General features: G+C 36.6%; 1 protein-coding gene across 1 annotated transcript in view; it reads left to right on the forward strand.

Moving 5' to 3' along the window:
- Positions 1-495: 495 nt before the first annotated feature.
- Positions 496-18021, forward strand: part of LOC128206614 (uncharacterized) — a 56681-nt gene continuing 39155 nt past the window's right edge. The window contains exons 1-6 of the mRNA XM_052909196.1: positions 496-521; positions 1312-1412; positions 4862-4990; positions 5538-5553; positions 5821-5938; positions 7700-7913. Of these exons, the coding sequence (XP_052765156.1) occupies positions 1392-1412; positions 4862-4990; positions 5538-5553; positions 5821-5938; positions 7700-7913 (498 nt within the window). The 5' untranslated portion in view covers positions 496-521; positions 1312-1391. The remainder of the gene's footprint in view (positions 522-1311; positions 1413-4861; positions 4991-5537; positions 5554-5820; positions 5939-7699; positions 7914-18021) is intronic.

Consider the following 18021-nt stretch of genomic DNA (forward strand, 5'->3'; position numbering starts at 1 on the left):
GGCGATTGGATACATGATTATATAGGGACGACATATTTGTGCTTATTATAATCACATTTATCCTTTTTATCTACTTTAAAGAGAGTTCATCAAACGTTTGAAATCGATTGATTACTTTTCATTTGAAAGGAATTAGCGGTAGTGTTTGCTTGCTTCGACACTGTTACATTACCGTCAGTCTTTTAGCGCTTTTAGCGCTTTGATTAACACACTTTATACTCAGGGATGCAATTTGACGAAAAAGGAGAAACAGAGTTATAGTCCTTTGAATGTGCGACTTAAAAATCTTATTAATCAAGTTTTCATATAGCATAATCTTCTTCTCATATAAAGCTGCTTTCACTCCTTTTTCATATCAAGAAAGGCATTTTGGTAAGAATTGTCACAGACTTATGATTCTTATATTACAAATTGTTACAATAAATGTGATATATTGATGTTTCACGTATCATTCAATTGCTTTAAAAAGTCTTCAAATTTTAGCGGAAAGTAAATAAAATTGAATATATAAGTTAACAAAGGTATGTATAATATGTATGTAAAATATATTTAATTTATCATATAAGATCACATTGTTTCTGTGACGAGTTGTGATGAGTTGTGTGCAGTTTGAACTACGTACATGTATAAGTCGAGATTTATGGACTGAAGGTTTAGTGCCAGGATAGGTAGATAAGAAACAAGCATACAAGTAAACCATCTCACTGTGCAAATATTTTAATTTAGATATCCTTGATTCAAACCAGCCAATGTGGCCCAATCATTTTGTGCACTCTATTTCGTTTAAAGGCGTACGTGACTGAGTCAATCATTTAGGAGCTTTGACTCCGAGTTTCGACGATAAACAATAAGTCAGTTATAGTTAACAACAAGGTAAAAACATAATAATACAATCTAAACGCTGTCGCACCCTTCAAATAAAGTACATTTTGTTATCATTGAACAATTACGTTATTATATTTAATGGCCCACGGATAAACATAATTTGTTTTTATGCTTATGTGATAATATTTTGTAGATTGGTGCATGAAATGACATGCCTTTGCATTTGAGAGTATTTATAAAACGTTTGAACAACATTAAATTAAACATGTTTTTTTTTCTTCTATAAGTTGTATATTTGAGCTGAAAATTCAGAAACATAAGCATAAATGCACATTCCTTACTTTGCCAGTAATTAGTATACATGTGATATAGTCTTTGTAATAAACAGTTTCAAAGCAATTTACTGCGACATGCGCGGACTGTTTTTCACGGTAGATAGGTTCGGTAGACATATTCAGTAAGTCATAAAGTATATCCGTATTCCAGTTCAGTGAATCGATGAAAAGTATGAAGGGTGTAACAGGGTAGGGTTCAGTGGACCGAAACACGCATCATTTGGATGAAAGATGGAGACCATAGTCATAGGGGTATGTTAAGTTTTCTTCATTATTTCATGGGTATCTTACATTTTATTTTAAGTCTATCTTATATGTTTTGATATAACGAAGTTATAATATGGATGAAATAATTATTTTAATCAATTGTATGTTTTAAATGCCGAACAACATATTTTCTTTATATAACACAAATCTGCATTCTTTTTGAAAACGGACAGAGAAACTCTTATGGTAAGAGTTTCAAATGTATAACATTAATGTATTTGTGTTACTCTTTAAAAATTACATTGTAGTGTTGCTGTACTTGTCCACTTTCCATTTGTTTTGTTTGATTTGAGATGGTTTTGAAAAATTCTTTGAACCTGCTCTACGTTCAGTCAATGTTTGTAGCTTACGTTTGCGATCTGGTTCCGCGCTTGCAGTGTATGTAAGCGATCTGGTTCCGCGCTTGCAGTGTATGTAAGCGATCTGGAGTGCGCTTGCAGTGTATGTAAGCGATCTGGTTCCGCGCTTGCAGTGTATGTAAGCGATCTGGAGTGCGCTTGCAGTGTATGTAAGCGATCTGGAGTGCGCTTGCAGTGTATGTAAGCGATCTGGAGTGCGCTTGCAGTGTATGTGAAAGCTTACGTTTGCGATCTGGTTCCGCGCAAGCAGTGTATGTAATAGCTTACGTTTGCGGTCTGGTTCCACGCTTGCAGTGTATGTAATAGCTTACGTTTGCGATCTGGTCCCGCGCTTGCAGTGTATGTAATAGCTTACGTTTGCGATCTGGTTCCGCGCTTGCAGTGTATGTAATAGCTTACGTTTGCGATCTGGTTCCGCGCTTGCAGTGTATGTAATAGCTTACGTTTGCGATCTGGTTCCACGCTTGCAGTGTATGTAATAGCTTACGTTTGCGATCTGGTTCCGCGCTTGCAGTGTATGTAATAGCTTACGTTTGCGATCTGGTCCCGCGCTTGCAGTGTATGTAATAGCTTACGTTTGCGATCTGGTTCCACGCTTGCAGTGTATGTAATAGCTTACGTTTGCGATCTGGTTCCACGCTTGCAGTGTATGTAATAGCTTACGTTTGCGATCTGGTTCCACGCTTGCAGTGTATGTAATAGCTTACGTTTGCGATCTGGTCCCGCGCTTGCAGTGTATGTAAGCGATCTGGTTCCGCGCTTGCAGTGTATGTAAGCGATCTGGTTCCGCGCCTGCAGTGCATGTAAGCGATCTGGTTTCGCGCTTGCAGCTTATGTTTGCGATGCAATGTTACAGAGATACCAACAGCAAAGTTGGCTTATTTTTGCTAACGTGAACACTGATAGCCTTAAATGAAATCAGGAACTTTTGAATATGTGGCTCTAAACGTTCAAATACATTTTCATCGCATCGAAAATTGCTTAAAATGTTTTATTTGTTACTATATTAAAACTTATTAAGCCAGCAATACAATTTTAATGATTAATAATGATGGCATATCTTAATGAATGACGTTTCAAAAGTATTGAAAAAAACAAAACACGTTTATTTCGAAGATGGTTTGGAATGAATTGTCGGCTTGCAAATTGCTAGTTAACTTTCCCAAGTCGACACATTAGGTCAGACATTTGACAATCCGAACAAATTGAAAACAAATGTACGTATTGAATCCTGTTTCCGCCGAGAATTTGTCGACGAACCAGCAGCGCGACAACTTGAAAAGAAACCCTTGCTCGTAAAATTCTCACGAAACGTTGAACAGTCGAAGTTGAAATTTCCACTTTTCGTTCTAAATTATTGATCAAAACGTTGACATTTCGATGAGAATTATTTCGTTCTTAATTTCGAAAATGTAAAAACAGAACTGAATCATAGTTGTCATAATCATTACAGAAGTACGGTGGCACAGAGGTGACATTAGCAACTCTTAATTTATATTGTGGCCACATCTTAGTGACTGGTGGACACAAATTAGTTACTTAAGGCCACAACTTAGCAACTTGAGGCCACAACTTAATAACTTGTGGTTTATATGGAGTGCTCTGACATATTCACTAGATGGGGTGTTTATATGGAATGCTCTGACATATTCACTAGATGGGGGTGTTTATATGGAATGCTCTGACATATCTACTAGATGGGGTGTTTATATGGAATGCTCCGACATATTCACTATATGGGGTATTTATATAGTATGCTCTGACATATTCACTAGATGGGGTGTTAATATGGAATGCTCTGACATATTCACTAAATGGGGGTGTTTATATGAAATGCTCTGACATATTCACCAAATAGGATGTTTATATGGAATGCTCTGACATATCCACTAGATGGGGTGTTTATATGGAGTGCTCTGACATATTCACTAGATGGGGTGTTTATATGGAATGCTCTGACATATTCACTATATGGGGTATTTATGTAGTATGCTCTGACATATTCACTAGATGGGGTGTTAATATAGAATGCTCTGACATATCCACTAGATGGGGTGTTATATGGAATTCTGCATATCCACTAGATGGGGTGTTTATATGGAGTGCTCTGACATATTCACTAGATGGGGTGTTATATTGAATGCTCTGACATATTCACTAGATTGGTGTTATATGGAATGCTCTGACATATCCTCTAGATGGGGTGTTTATATGGAGTGCTCTGACATATTAACTAGATGGGGTGTTTATTTGGAATGCTCTGACATATCCACTAGATGGGGTGTTTATATGGAGTGCTCTGACATATCCACCAGATGGGGGTGTTTATATTAAATGCTCTGACATATCCACTAGATGGGATGTTTATATGGAGTGCTCTGACATATTCACTATATGGGGTGTTATATGGAATGCTCTGACATATCTGCTAGATGGGTGTTATATGGAATGCTCAGACATATTCACTAGATCGGTGTTATATGGAGTGCTCTGACATATTCACTAGATTGGTGTTATATGGAATGCTCTGAAATATCCGCTAGATGGGTGTTATATGGAATGCTCTGACATATTCACTAGATCGGTGTTATATGGAGTGCTCTGACATATTCACTAGATTGGTGTTATATGGAATGATCTGACATATCCACTAGATGGGTGTTACATGGAATTCTGCATATCCACTAGATGGGGTGTTTATATGGAGTGCTCTGACATATTCACTAGATGGGGTGTTATATTGAATGCTCTGACATATTCACTAGATTGGTGTTATATGGAATGCTCTGACATATCCTCTAGATGGGGTGTTTATATGGAGTGCTCTGACATATTAACTAGATGGGGTGTTTATTTGGAATGCTCTGACATATCCACTAGATGGGGTGTTTATATGGAGTGCTCTGACATATCCACCAGATGGGGGTGTTTATATTAAATGCTCTGACATATCCACTAGATGGGATGTTTATATGGAGTGCTCTGACATATTCACTTAGTATGGGGTTTTATGGAGTGATTGAAATTGTTCATTTGAGAGTGCTATGACATTTTTTTACATTTGTATTTTAACAGATGTGGCGTTTATGTGCAGTTCTTTGTGTCTTACTCCCCATGGTCCTTGCAGCGACGGTGCATCCTCCGTTACTCGGAGGCGGATTGGACGGCACTGCCGGACGGATTCTCCTTACAGGCACACCAGATGTAATATCTTTTAAATAAATTATCCTTATTTTACTATCATTTATGATTGCCCTCAGTGCGCTCTCAACTGATTATTCAAAGCCAGTTAAACTACAGCACTCATGCCTCGATCTTAACACCACACTACAGGTAGTGTAGTGAAGGGATATAAACGTTCTTAACAGAATATTTGTAATCTTAGAGTTACAATACATAGAACACAAGTCATCCGACTCCTGGGGTGTTGACGAACCTCACGACTTCTTGGATTGGTTTGGAACTTTGGACGAGAGAAGTTCCCAAACACGTTTTGAAATAGCCTATTGAAATTGTATGACGTACTCGTTGATAGCTTATTTAAACTTATGTCTCTGTCACCGGCAAGACGGTGTAATTTGTGCATTCTACATACACCTGGATGACAGAGATCGATCAGTAGTCACCAGGTACACGTTGCCTTTCGCAACGTCTCCTAATTGGGATTCACTATTGTATCAATCAGTCGTCCTATGATTCATGTGTAACATTATTATCTGGACCAATGCTTTCTATTTGTATATCATTTCAGACAAGGAAGCTGGTCGGTAAGTGTTTTACATTTTTAGATAATATGCTGACTGAATTATTCTCGAAAATCCAAATTAATGGTTACGAGCATATTAAACTCTGCACCAGCTCGGACTCGTAAACAATAGCCCGTATGCATTGTTACATGGCACTTTAAGACGTAACGCTATACGAGCCAAGTACATATGATCCTTTAGAAATTTCGAGTATTAAGTAGTTTACGCCAATGCTCAAACTATTACGTAGTTGTGTTGTAATCTTGAAAATGTCCCCTTTATTTCCAGAGGGAACCCACTGTGTCAACAGGGGTGACGGCGTCTTCGATATAGTCTTATACGTTCATGAAAATGATGTCAATTTTCGCTTCAAAAACATTGCCGGAGCAACCAGTGGCCCGATAGCGTACGTGTGATTATTAAGCTTTTATATCCGTGGTAAAGGGTCAAATAAAAAATATGCTTCATTGTTTTTTATATTAGTGAATTCGCCCAGTAATGCCATTACTCATCAGCTTGATGTTAACGCTATGTTGTAAGACGTGGATTAAGCGGACAGATATACCATTTTAAGTTTTGAAGTTCAGCTTTGCAAAAGTAAGTCATATCTTCTCATATTTATTAATTCATTTCTTATATTTACACCAAAAGTTCATTTTTTCATTCAATAATTGTTAAAAAGTATTTAATTTCATTTATGAAAACACATTAATACTTTCTTACCCATTCTGTAAATAGAACAACATTTTCATGTATATTGTTATGTGATGAATTGTGATCCGAACATATCCGAAGACATCCGATAACAACCGCAAATGCAGAAAGACAGTTCGTTAAGGTATGGAAGTTGAGGTGTAAATATATCACTTTGCATTCAAACGGAAAAGTTAATATGAATAGGTATTTATTCCAAAATATCTTTCCCATCAACAATGTCTCGAATATTCTTGGGGATATATTCTCGAAAAGGGAAATATATTGAAATAGAAGTGACCTTTCTGATTACAAATGATCCAACAATATGCTTACTAACCAACACAAAGACAGACTCCCAGTTGGTGTTCGGGTCGCGTCAGGGGTTTCGTCACCTGAAACTTTTCTTCTCCTTGTATGACTGTTGTTGGTTTGTGTGTAAATGCCTTTCGAGCTTAATTCTCTTAAGCCTTTTTAGGGCAAGTTTGCCTAGCCCTCAAAACACACACACAAGCCTGTGTGGGAGGATTAAGCCTTTGTAGGGCAAGTTTGCCTAACCCTCAAAACACACACACAAGCCTGTGTGGGAGGATTAAGCCTTTGTAGGGCAAGTTTGCCTAGCCCTCAAAACACACACACAAGCCTGTGTGGGAGGATTAAGCCTTTGTAGGGCAAGTTTGCCTAGCCCTCAAAACACACACACAAGCCTGTGTGGGAGGATTAAACCTTTGTAGGGCAAGTTTGCCTAGCCCTCAAAACACACAAGCCTGTGTGGGAGGATTAAGCCTTTGTAGGGCAAGTTTGCCTAGCCCTCAAAACACACACACAAGCCTGTGTGGGAGGATTAAGCCTTTGTAGGGCAAGTTTGCCTAGCCCTCAAAACACACACACAAGCCTGTGTGGAAGGATTAAACCTTTGTAGGGCAAGTTTGCCTAGCCCTCAAAACACACACACAAGCCTGTGTGGAAGGATTAAGCTTGTGGGAGATCCATTGTTATACTTTAATACTATTGAAATTTAGAACTTGGCTCTTTGAACATTCTGTGTATTAACCTCCAAAACCATGTTTTTATTGCTGCCGATATTTAAGTCTTTGTTATCTCTTTACTTGAGTGATATTCCCTATGTTTTGCTCGATGTTCTATTTACTTGACTGTATACCCTTTTTGTATGATTGTGTATTGATTTTAAATTTATTTGTCCTTCATTTCTTCTAGATAATTTGTGTATTTAAAATTGAAAAAAGTTTTAGAATAAGCAACTATATACTGATTGTAAAAAATTGATTGTCCGGTTAGCGAAGTGGTTAACTCATTTGCTTCTCACCAAGTCCGATCAAGCTTCTACAGCCCGGCCTGGGTGTTTGTGAGTTTGGTTGGTGGTCACCAAGCCGGGCAAGTGCGTTTTTCACACTAAAAAGGTAAACATGTCATGTCAACATGTTGCTTTGCTATTACCAACCTTTTTGTTCAGATATGAGTGCAAGATGGCTGACTACGACAATCTTCGAACGAACCAAGACAAGGTTGTAGTCCTCGCAGATTCGACCACCTCCTGCCCCAATAGCAGTCCCAGTTTGAGTAGGGATGCCGCCACTAGGACACACTCTATTACGTTTTCAAACTTTTTGGAGGGTAGTACGGCTGATATGGCTCATGACTGCGGTTCATATGTTGGCACCGCCTCAGTAAGTATAATAATAATAATAATAATAATAATAATAATAATAATAATAATAATAATAATAATCTTCTATTTAAATCAATGACAACGTTTGGCTGTTGTTGCTGCTTTACTATTTAAACTAAGTTTGCGTTTTACTCTTGGCCTAGGCAATGCCTTCGAAGATTAGATTACTTCTTGGTGAACAATATCTTTTTCATTAAATATAGTGTTTTACAAGCTCGTTTCCATCAAACCACATTATTCAACATGTAGTAACTTAAAAAGAGGTGCAGATTGTCATTGAAGTCATGTGTTCGGAGTTTCATGCCAACATTATTTACTTTTGCTATCATGTTATGACCTACAGTGGAGTATAATCATTATGCACCAATATGTGTAGATGTGCCAGTCAACGTTAAAAAAGAGTTATTTGAGAAATATCAAAACATTCATTATTTTCTATGAAAAGATAGTTTAAACTTTTTATGTCCATTAAACCCATGGCGATATAACATACAGCCATGGTAGTGGTATTAAACTAGCCAATATCCAACTACTTTTTGTGACAGTGTTGTTTAAAAAATAAATTATTTACTGAAATAGCACCGGTGCTCGGTTTTAGATTATTTTTTTTAAATGTAATATCATGACATGATCTAATGGAAAAATTGTTTATTAATTCACGGACTAAATGCCACAAAGGCTGGTATTATTACATCGATATCTATTTATTATAAAGGCATTTATTTATCCGAAACCATCCGAAATGGATTATAAATAATTTTGGAAGTTACTTCTAAAGCGTGACGGAAAACCACCGGAAAAATGCAAGGAAATATAATTTGACAAATCATACAATGACAATGAAGTGGTCAACGGTTTTCGGCTTAACTTTCAGATATGTGTGTAGTGTACTAATTTGTTCAGTATATCCAATATTGATAAGTCTAAGGGTTGAAAATACTTCGTGTTGAAAAGGAGTTGATAGGTCTTGGGGTAAAAAAGCCCTGCTCTATCCAATAAGACATTGCAAAAAGACAAGTCAATAATATGCGATTTGAACGAGTTTTCATCTTGCGAAAACGTTAATTATCTTGTACCTACGAGGATTGTATTCCAAGTAGCTACCAAAACGAGAACACAGAAATAGCTGGGGATTAACAATATCCTCAACGAGCACGTAAAGGGGGGACAAATCATACAAGAAACCCTAGTTAGGTTGTTTTTTTCATTTTTATTGGTAAAGAAAATATGATTCCGAACAATTGAAAGCGATATCATTAATACCGTGTTTATGTAAATTGTTTGAAAAGCCTCTTCTTTCTTCCAAAACAATACACACATTTAAGAACATTGAAAAAATTCCATTAGCTCAACAGCTTTCCTGAAAGAGTTTAGTTGCAAAACCAACTCGTTTAACCACCAACTCACTGTGGAAGCAATGCCTACGTTTTCTTCTTGGACCAGAAAAGTGTCTCGCTTATGAGACTCTCATGCAAACTGGGATATACTGGAACATTTCTGAGACTTTTTAATAATCGTTAATGAACTCGCACACCGGTCTGAAATATGTGATTAGAGTACAAGGAATTAAATTAGAGCCATTACACGTTCTGCGTTCAATTAGGCTGGGAGGGGTCCTGTCCGCGTGGTTGTATTTGGCTGGGAGGGGTCCTGTCCGCGTGGTTGTATTAGGCTGGGAGGGGTCCTGTCTACGTGGTTGTATTAGGCTGGGAGGGGTCCTGTCCGCGTGGTTGTATTTGGCTGGGCGGGGTCCTGTCCGCGTGGTTGTATTTGGCTGGGCGGGGTCCTGTTCACGTGGTTGTATTTGGCTGGGCGGGGTCCTGTCCGCGTGGTTGTATTTGGCTGGGCGGGGTCCTGTCCGCGTGGTTGAATTAGACTGGGAGGGGTCCTGTCTACGTGGTTGTATTAGGCTGGGAGGGGTCCTGTCTACGTGGTTGTATTAGGCTGGGAGGGGTCCTGTCTACGTGGTTGTATTAGGCTGGGAGGGGTCCTGTCCGCGTGGTTGTATTAGGCTGGGAGGGGTCCTGTCTACGTGGTTGTATTAGGCTGGGAGGGGTCCTGTCAGCGTGGTTGTATTTGGCTGGGCGGGGTCCTGTCCGCGTGGTTGTATTTGGCTGGGCGGGGTCCTGTTCACGTGGTTGTATTTGGCTCTCATCGACCGAGTCCTTGTCGACATTCAATAGTATGGTTAGGTCAGTCAAGGGAGGTGATCCGTCGTTTGCGGATATTACCAAACTAGTGTCAGTAAATCTCCTTAATCTACAACGCATAGTAAATATTGTCTATACATACTGTCGGAGTTTGAATATAGAAGTTATGTCAAGAAATCAAACATTTATTATCTTCGGCATCCAATAGAAAAACTTTATGGTTACGTGTACATTGAAGAATCAAACTAGGTAATCAATTTTTGTAGAAGGCATGGCTATTATCTTTTTATGTAATACCATTTGCATTGATGAATCAAAGCGCTGATAGCGCTGCATGGAAAGGGTTTTATACGGGTTTTCACCATTATGATTCACGATCATGTGTGTATTAATAAGGTGCTGATATGTTGCACAGTGAATCTAAGGGTCCCCGTGTAAAACAACCACATGGGCTGCCCCAGGTTTATTGAAGCATGATGGTAAATGAAAAATTAATATTTTAATGACAATAAAATTAATGTCGCTGTGTAAGAAGGAAACAAGGATGGAGAATGTAACCAATCCAAGCAGAACTCCATCATATGGTGTTCCATATGAGTATATATATATATATATAATCAAACTTTACTCATTAGAAAGAGTTTGCATATGTTTGCCTTGTTATTCACAAAACAAATTCGAAAATACAACAGATTAAAGAGAAAAAGTTTCTTAATTAAAATGATTAAAATTTAAATAATCGATTTCAATCAATTGTAGATGAAACACCTAAAAAAGTTATTAAATCCTCGATATTTTCTCATATTTACACCAAACCAGCAAAAATAGAATTCGGTTCATTTCAATAAAATTCCATTTTCAAAAATAAATGCACAAACATCCGTCTATACGTACACTATAAGAAGTGTAAATAAATAAATAAATAAATGTTATATATATATATATATATATATATATATATATATATATATATAAAAATAAAGTTAGCATAAAATCTTTAATTTCAAAACTCTTTTTCCTTCATTGTCTATATGGTCAGCAACTCTCTTCTATTTCTATATCGTCAGGTAACTCGTCAGCACTTTAGTACGTGCCTGTCATGCGTGCGTTTGTTATTCCTACGTGGGCTATCGCGTGATGTTTTTAGCAGGGAAACTGTGCGATCATTGAGATCAATGAGACCATTGTTGCTTTCTAGGTCATTCCAGGTTTGAAGATGAGAATACATTTGCAATTCCTAAGCGAAGGTGGGTATATATGTCCAGGTTACCATACGTAGTTTGATAGTTCAAACAACAAACACAGTGTTCATCAATATCTCTATAGTCAACATTATTGAATGTAGATATAATATCGGAGCGTCCTGAAAATATAAATATAAACAATCATAAGACAATGAATAATAACATGTTTATAAGTTAACATCGTAAACAGTCTAATATCTTATATGATTTAATCATGTGCAGTGGCAGTTTAAATTAAATGGCTCAAGCATATAAAACACAAATATAATACAAGCGATTACAACAACAGCAACAACACAGTACATCATAAAACAAAACATTGACATGGAACTTATGGAATCAAACACTCCTACTCTCTCGTACTCCCATGGTGACTTCAGTTATCCATGTATGTTATCATCTGTAACCAAACCCACATATATTAGTATATGGAAAGAGGCTAAAAGAATATCACGGAACTGCCATTCTCGTTTTAAATACAAAATCTGTTGATGTCGTGAAAATACATGACAAAACTAAATAAATGCAGCTGAATGTAATAATGATCATTCCAATCCATTGCTAACCCAAGACAAACACAAAAGACTACAAATGCAAATCAATACTAACCATCAGAACATCAGATTCCAAGTAAAACAATCAAGTTTTCTAAAACAAAGTTAAACTTTACTTATGTAATACGTAAACATATGTTAAAAAAAATTGTTATTGCATACATTACATACATAACTTAAAAGTGTTGAATTTTTTACATTATGAGTGCGACGTTTTAAATCTTTTCACTCAAAGGGTTTTTCTTATATCATGAAAAAAGAAATAAGTAGTTTATAACGACGTCTTATACAAAAACAATGGATCCAACCAGCAAAACATGTAATCACTATTTCTTTTATTCAATAGTATGATTATTTATTGTACATTAAAACGTTGTTCAATCATTTCTTCGCTGTTGACTTTCTTTTACCAGGGGATGTACATGGAACGGGATTGGCTGGAGTATATCTTGTTTTCCATTTGAATGTACTCATCACAGCATCAATTAAATTTATCCATCTTTTGTCAACATTTGGTGAAACATATTATAAGTGTTGACTCCGTCTCTTACAGAAGGACAATGGATAATTTGGACAAATCACCATGACGGCCAACCTAGAATATAAATTTAACATTTTAAATCGAACAAATGGATGGATATATATATTCATTTCATAAAAGAAATATTATTTGGAATAAAAGTTAAGTGTTGAATGCATTATCGTCAAAGTTGAGAGAGTATTTTAAACTACTAATTAAATCAATAAAACATGTTATGAGAAGAATTCACGTCAACAACAGCAAATATAAAATTCACGTTAACAACATCCTCTCTTGAAATATCGATATTCATAAAAGAACTAAAATAAATTTTACAAGCAATTCGTTTAATGAATAAAATGAGTAAAATCAACATTTTAACATATGTTTGAGTTCTTAAATAATACTAATTACTAAGAAATGTATACAAAACAAAGACTCACGGCGCACACAGCGTTGCATCGTTCTACAAAATCCTGTCCATTCGAAATTTTGCCCAAGGATTCCATCGTTAAAATACAAGTAAATAAAAAATATTTCACACTTGTAGAAGCAGAAAATAGTATAGTCTTTTATGCTAAGAAATATTTTCCCATCTTTTCTCTCAAAAAGGTTATTTAGAAATAACTGTCACTTCATTGCTTGTTTACATCGGATTTGAACCGTGGTGACACATGTGAGAACCCCGTTGAAGTCACGTGATTCCTCACCCTGAAAGGGCAAGAAACGCATTTTATTCCATAGATTCGCTGCGAATTTTCAACTTTCAATTTTGGCTCAACTTATAAAATATTACCTTAAATTTGACCAATTTGCCTGCCCACTTTTCAAAATGACAGTAATATGCTACGCCCTAATCTTATTCATCACCATCATAATCAAGAACATCATCACAACTACTATCATCATCATGACCACAATCACAACCACCACCACCATCATCATCCCCACAACCATCATCATCCCCATCATCATCCCCATCCCCATCCCCATCATCATCATCATCATCATCATCATCATCATCATCATCATCATCATCGTTTTAATGTTTAAATATTAGAACTCTATTTTTAGCTTAATAGTATATGGTTAAGTTAATCCTCTTTATGTGGCAAAAGGGACAGTTGCGCGCCATATAAGCAATTTCTGCTTTATGCGTTTAGCGTTGCCGCATAAACGTGTTCGCCCTATTTATACGTTGAAAATCACCGTATCAACAGAAAAATCACGTTTATACGACGATGCTGCTATGCGGCGTTACAGTGCATGCTTATAATTAAAACGGATGTGAAATGTATGTCAGTTACTCTGAGTGTAAATCAATGTATAGTTAACTACTGTGGGTATAAATCAATGTATAGTCAACTACTGTGGGTATAAATCAATGTATAGTCAACTACTGTGGGTGTAAATCAATGTATAGTCAACTACTGTGGGTGTATATCAATGTAGAGTCAACTACTGTGGGTGTATATCAATGTATAGCCAACTACTGTGGGTGTATATCAATGTATAGTCAACTACTGTGGGTGTAAATCAATGTATAGTCAACTACTGTGGGTGTATATCAATGTATAGTCAACTACTGTGGGTGTATATCAATGTATAGCCAACTACTGTGGGTGTATATCAATGTATAGTCAACTACTGTGGGTGTATATCAATGTAGAGTCAACTACTGTGGGTGTATATCAATGTATAGCCAACTACTGTGGGTGTATATCAATGTATAGTCAACTACTGTGGGTGTAAATCAATGTATAGTCAACTACTGTGGGTGTATATCAATGTATAGCCAACTACTGTGGGTGTATATCAATGTATAGCCAACTACTGTGGGTGTATATCAATGTATAGTCAACTACTGTGGGTGTATATCAATGTATAGTCAACTACTGTGGGTGTAAATCAATGTATAGCCAACTACTGTGGGTGTATATCAATGTATAGTCAACTACTGTGGGTGTATATCAATGTATAGTCAACTACTGTGGGTGTAAATCAATGTATAGTCAACTACTGTGGGTGTATATCAATGTATAGTCAACTACTGTGGGTGTATATCAATGTATAGTCAACTACTGTGGGTGTAAATCAATGTATAGTCAACTACTGTGGGTGTAAATCAATGTATAGTCAACTACTGTGGGTATAAATCAATGTATAGTCAACTACTGTGGGTGTAAATCAATGTATAGTCAACTACTGTGGGTATAAATCAATGTATAGTCAACTACTGTGGGTGTAAATCAATGTATAGCCAACTACTGTGGGTGTATATCAATGTATAGTCAACTACTGTGGGTGTATATCAATGTATAGTCAACTACTGTGGGTGTAAATCAATGTATAGTCAACTACTGTGGGTGTAAATCAATGTATAGTCAACTACTGTGGGTGTAAATCAATGTATAGTCAACTACTGTGGGTGTATATCAATGTATAGTCAACTACTGTGGGTGTATATCAATGTATAGTCAACTACTGTGGGTGTATATCAATGTATAGTCAACTACTGTGGGTGTATATCAATGTATAGTCAACTACTGTGGGTGTATATCAATGTATAGTCAACTACTGTGGGTGTAAATCAATGTATAGTCAACTACTGTGGGTGTATATCAATGTATAGTCAACTACTGTGGGTGTATATCAATGTATAGTCAACTACTGTGGGTGTATATCAATGTATAGTCAACTACTGTGGGTGTATATCAATGTATAGTCAACTACTGTGGGTGTAAATCAATGTATAGTCAACTACTGTGGGTGTATATCAATGTATAGTCAACTACTGTGGGTATAAATCAATGTATAGTCAACTACTGTGGGTGTAAATCAATGTATAGTCAACTACTGTGGGTGTACATCAATGTATAGTCAACTACTGTGGGTGTATATCAATGTATAGCCAACTACTGTGGGTGTATATCAATGTAGAGTCAACTACTGTGGGTGTATATCAATGTATAGTCAACTACTGTGGGTGTATATCAATGTATAGTCAACTACTGTGGGTGTATATCAATGTATAGTCAACTACTGTGGGTGTATATCAATGTATAGCCAACTACTGTGGGTGTATATCAATGTATAGTCAACTACTGTGGGTGTATATCAATGTAGAGTCAACTACTGTGGGTGTATATCAATGTATAGCCAACTACTGTGGGTGTATATCAATGTATAGCCAACTACTGTGGGTGTATATCAATGTATAGTCAACTACTGTGGGTGTATATCAATGTATAGTCAACTACTGTGGGTGTATATCAATGTATAGTCAACTACTGTGGGTGTATATCAATGTATAGTCAACTACTGTCAACTACTGTGGGTGTAAATCAATGTATAGTCAACTACTGTGGGTGTAAATCAATGTATAGTCAACTACTGTGGGTGTATATCAATGTATAGTCAACTACTGTCAACTACTGTGGGTGTAAATCAATGTATAGTCAACTACTGTGGGTGTATATCAATGTATAGTCAACTACTGTGGGTATAAATCAATGTATAGCCAACTACTGTGGGTGTATATCAATGTATAGTCAACTACTGTGGGTGTATATCAATGTATAGTCAACTACTGTGGGTGTAAATCAATGTATAGTCAACTACTGTGGGTGTAAATCAATGTATAGTCAACTACTGTGGGTGTAAATCAATGTATAGTCAACTACTGTGGGTGTAAATCAATGTATAGTCAACTACTGTGGGTGTAAATCAATGTATAGTCAACTACTGTGGGTGTAAATCAATGTATAGTCAACTACTGTGGGTGTAAATCAATGTAGAGTCAACTACTGTGGGTGTATATCAATGTAGAGTCAACTACTGTGGGTGTATATCAATGTATAGTCAACTACTGTGGGTGTATATCAATGTAGAGTCAACTACTGTGGGTGTATATCAATGTATAGTCAACTACTGTGGGTGTATATCAATGTATAGTCAACTACTGTGGGTGTATATCAATGTATAGTCAACTACTGTGGGTGTATATCAATGTAGAGTCAACTACTGTGGGTGTATATCAATGTATAGTCAACTACTGTGGGTGTAAATCAATGTATAGTCAACTACTGTGGGTGTAAATCAATGTATAGTCAACTACTGTGGGTGTACATCAATGTATAGTCAACTACTGTGGGTGTATATCAATGTATAGCCAACTACTGTGGGTGTATATCAATGTAGAGTCAACTACTGTGGGTGTATATCAATGTATAGTCAACTACTGTGGGTGTATATCAATGTATAGTCAACTACTGTGGGTGTATATCAATGTATAGTCAACTACTGTGGGTGTATATCAATGTATAGCCAACTACTGTGGGTGTATATCAATGTATAGTCAACTACTGTGGGTGTATATCAATGTAGAGTCAACTACTGTGGGTGTATATCAATGTATAGCCAACTACTGTGGGTGTATATCAATGTATAGCCAACTACTGTGGGTGTATATCAATGTATAGTCAACTACTGTGGGTGTATATCAATGTATAGTCAACTACTGTGGGTGTATATCAATGTATAGTCAACTACTGTGGGTGTATATCAATGTATAGTCAACTACTGTCAACTACTGTGGGTGTAAATCAATGTATAGTCAACTACTGTGGGTGTAAATCAATGTATAGTCAACTACTGTGGGTGTATATCAATGTATAGCCAACTACTGTGGGTGTATATCAATGTATAGCCAACTACTGTGGGTGTATATCAATGTATAGCCAACTACTGTGGGTGTAAATCAATGTAGAGTCAACTACTGTGGGTGTATATCAATGTAGAGTCAACTACTGTGGGTGTATATCAATGTATAGTCAACTACTGTGGGTGTATATCAATGTAGAGTCAACTACTGTGGGTGTATATCAATGTATAGTCAACTACTGTGGGTGTATATCAATGTATAGTCAACTACTGTGGGTGTATATCAATGTATAGTCAACTACTGTGGGTGTATATCAATGTAGAGTCAACTACTGTGGGTGTATATCAATGTATAGTCAACTACTGTGGGTGTAAATCAATGTATAGTCAACTACTGTGGGTGTAAATCAATGTATAGTCAACTACTGTGGGTGTACATCAATGTATAGTCAACTACTGTGGGTGTATATCAATGTATAGCCAACTACTGTGGGTGTATATCAATGTAGAGTCAACTACTGTGGGTGTATATCAATGTATAGTCAACTACTGTGGGTGTATATCAATGTATAGTCAACTACTGTGGGTGTATATCAATGTATAGTCAACTACTGTGGGTGTATATCAATGTATAGCCAACTACTGTGGGTGTATATCAATGTATAGTCAACTACTGTGGGTGTATATCAATGTAGAGTCAACTACTGTGGGTGTATATCAATGTATAGCCAACTACTGTGGGTGTATATCAATGTATAGCCAACTACTGTGGGTGTATATCAATGTATAGTCAACTACTGTGGGTGTATATCAATGTATAGTCAACTACTGTGGGTGTATATCAATGTATAGTCAACTACTGTGGGTGTATATCAATGTATAGTCAACTACTGTCAACTACTGTGGGTGTAAATCAATGTATAGTCAACTACTGTGGGTGTAAATCAATGTATAGTCAACTACTGTGGGTGTATAT

This window comes from Mya arenaria, chromosome 10, assembly GCF_026914265.1.
Source record: "Mya arenaria isolate MELC-2E11 chromosome 10, ASM2691426v1".
Classification (NCBI taxonomy): Eukaryota; Metazoa; Mollusca; class Bivalvia; order Myida; family Myidae; genus Mya; species Mya arenaria.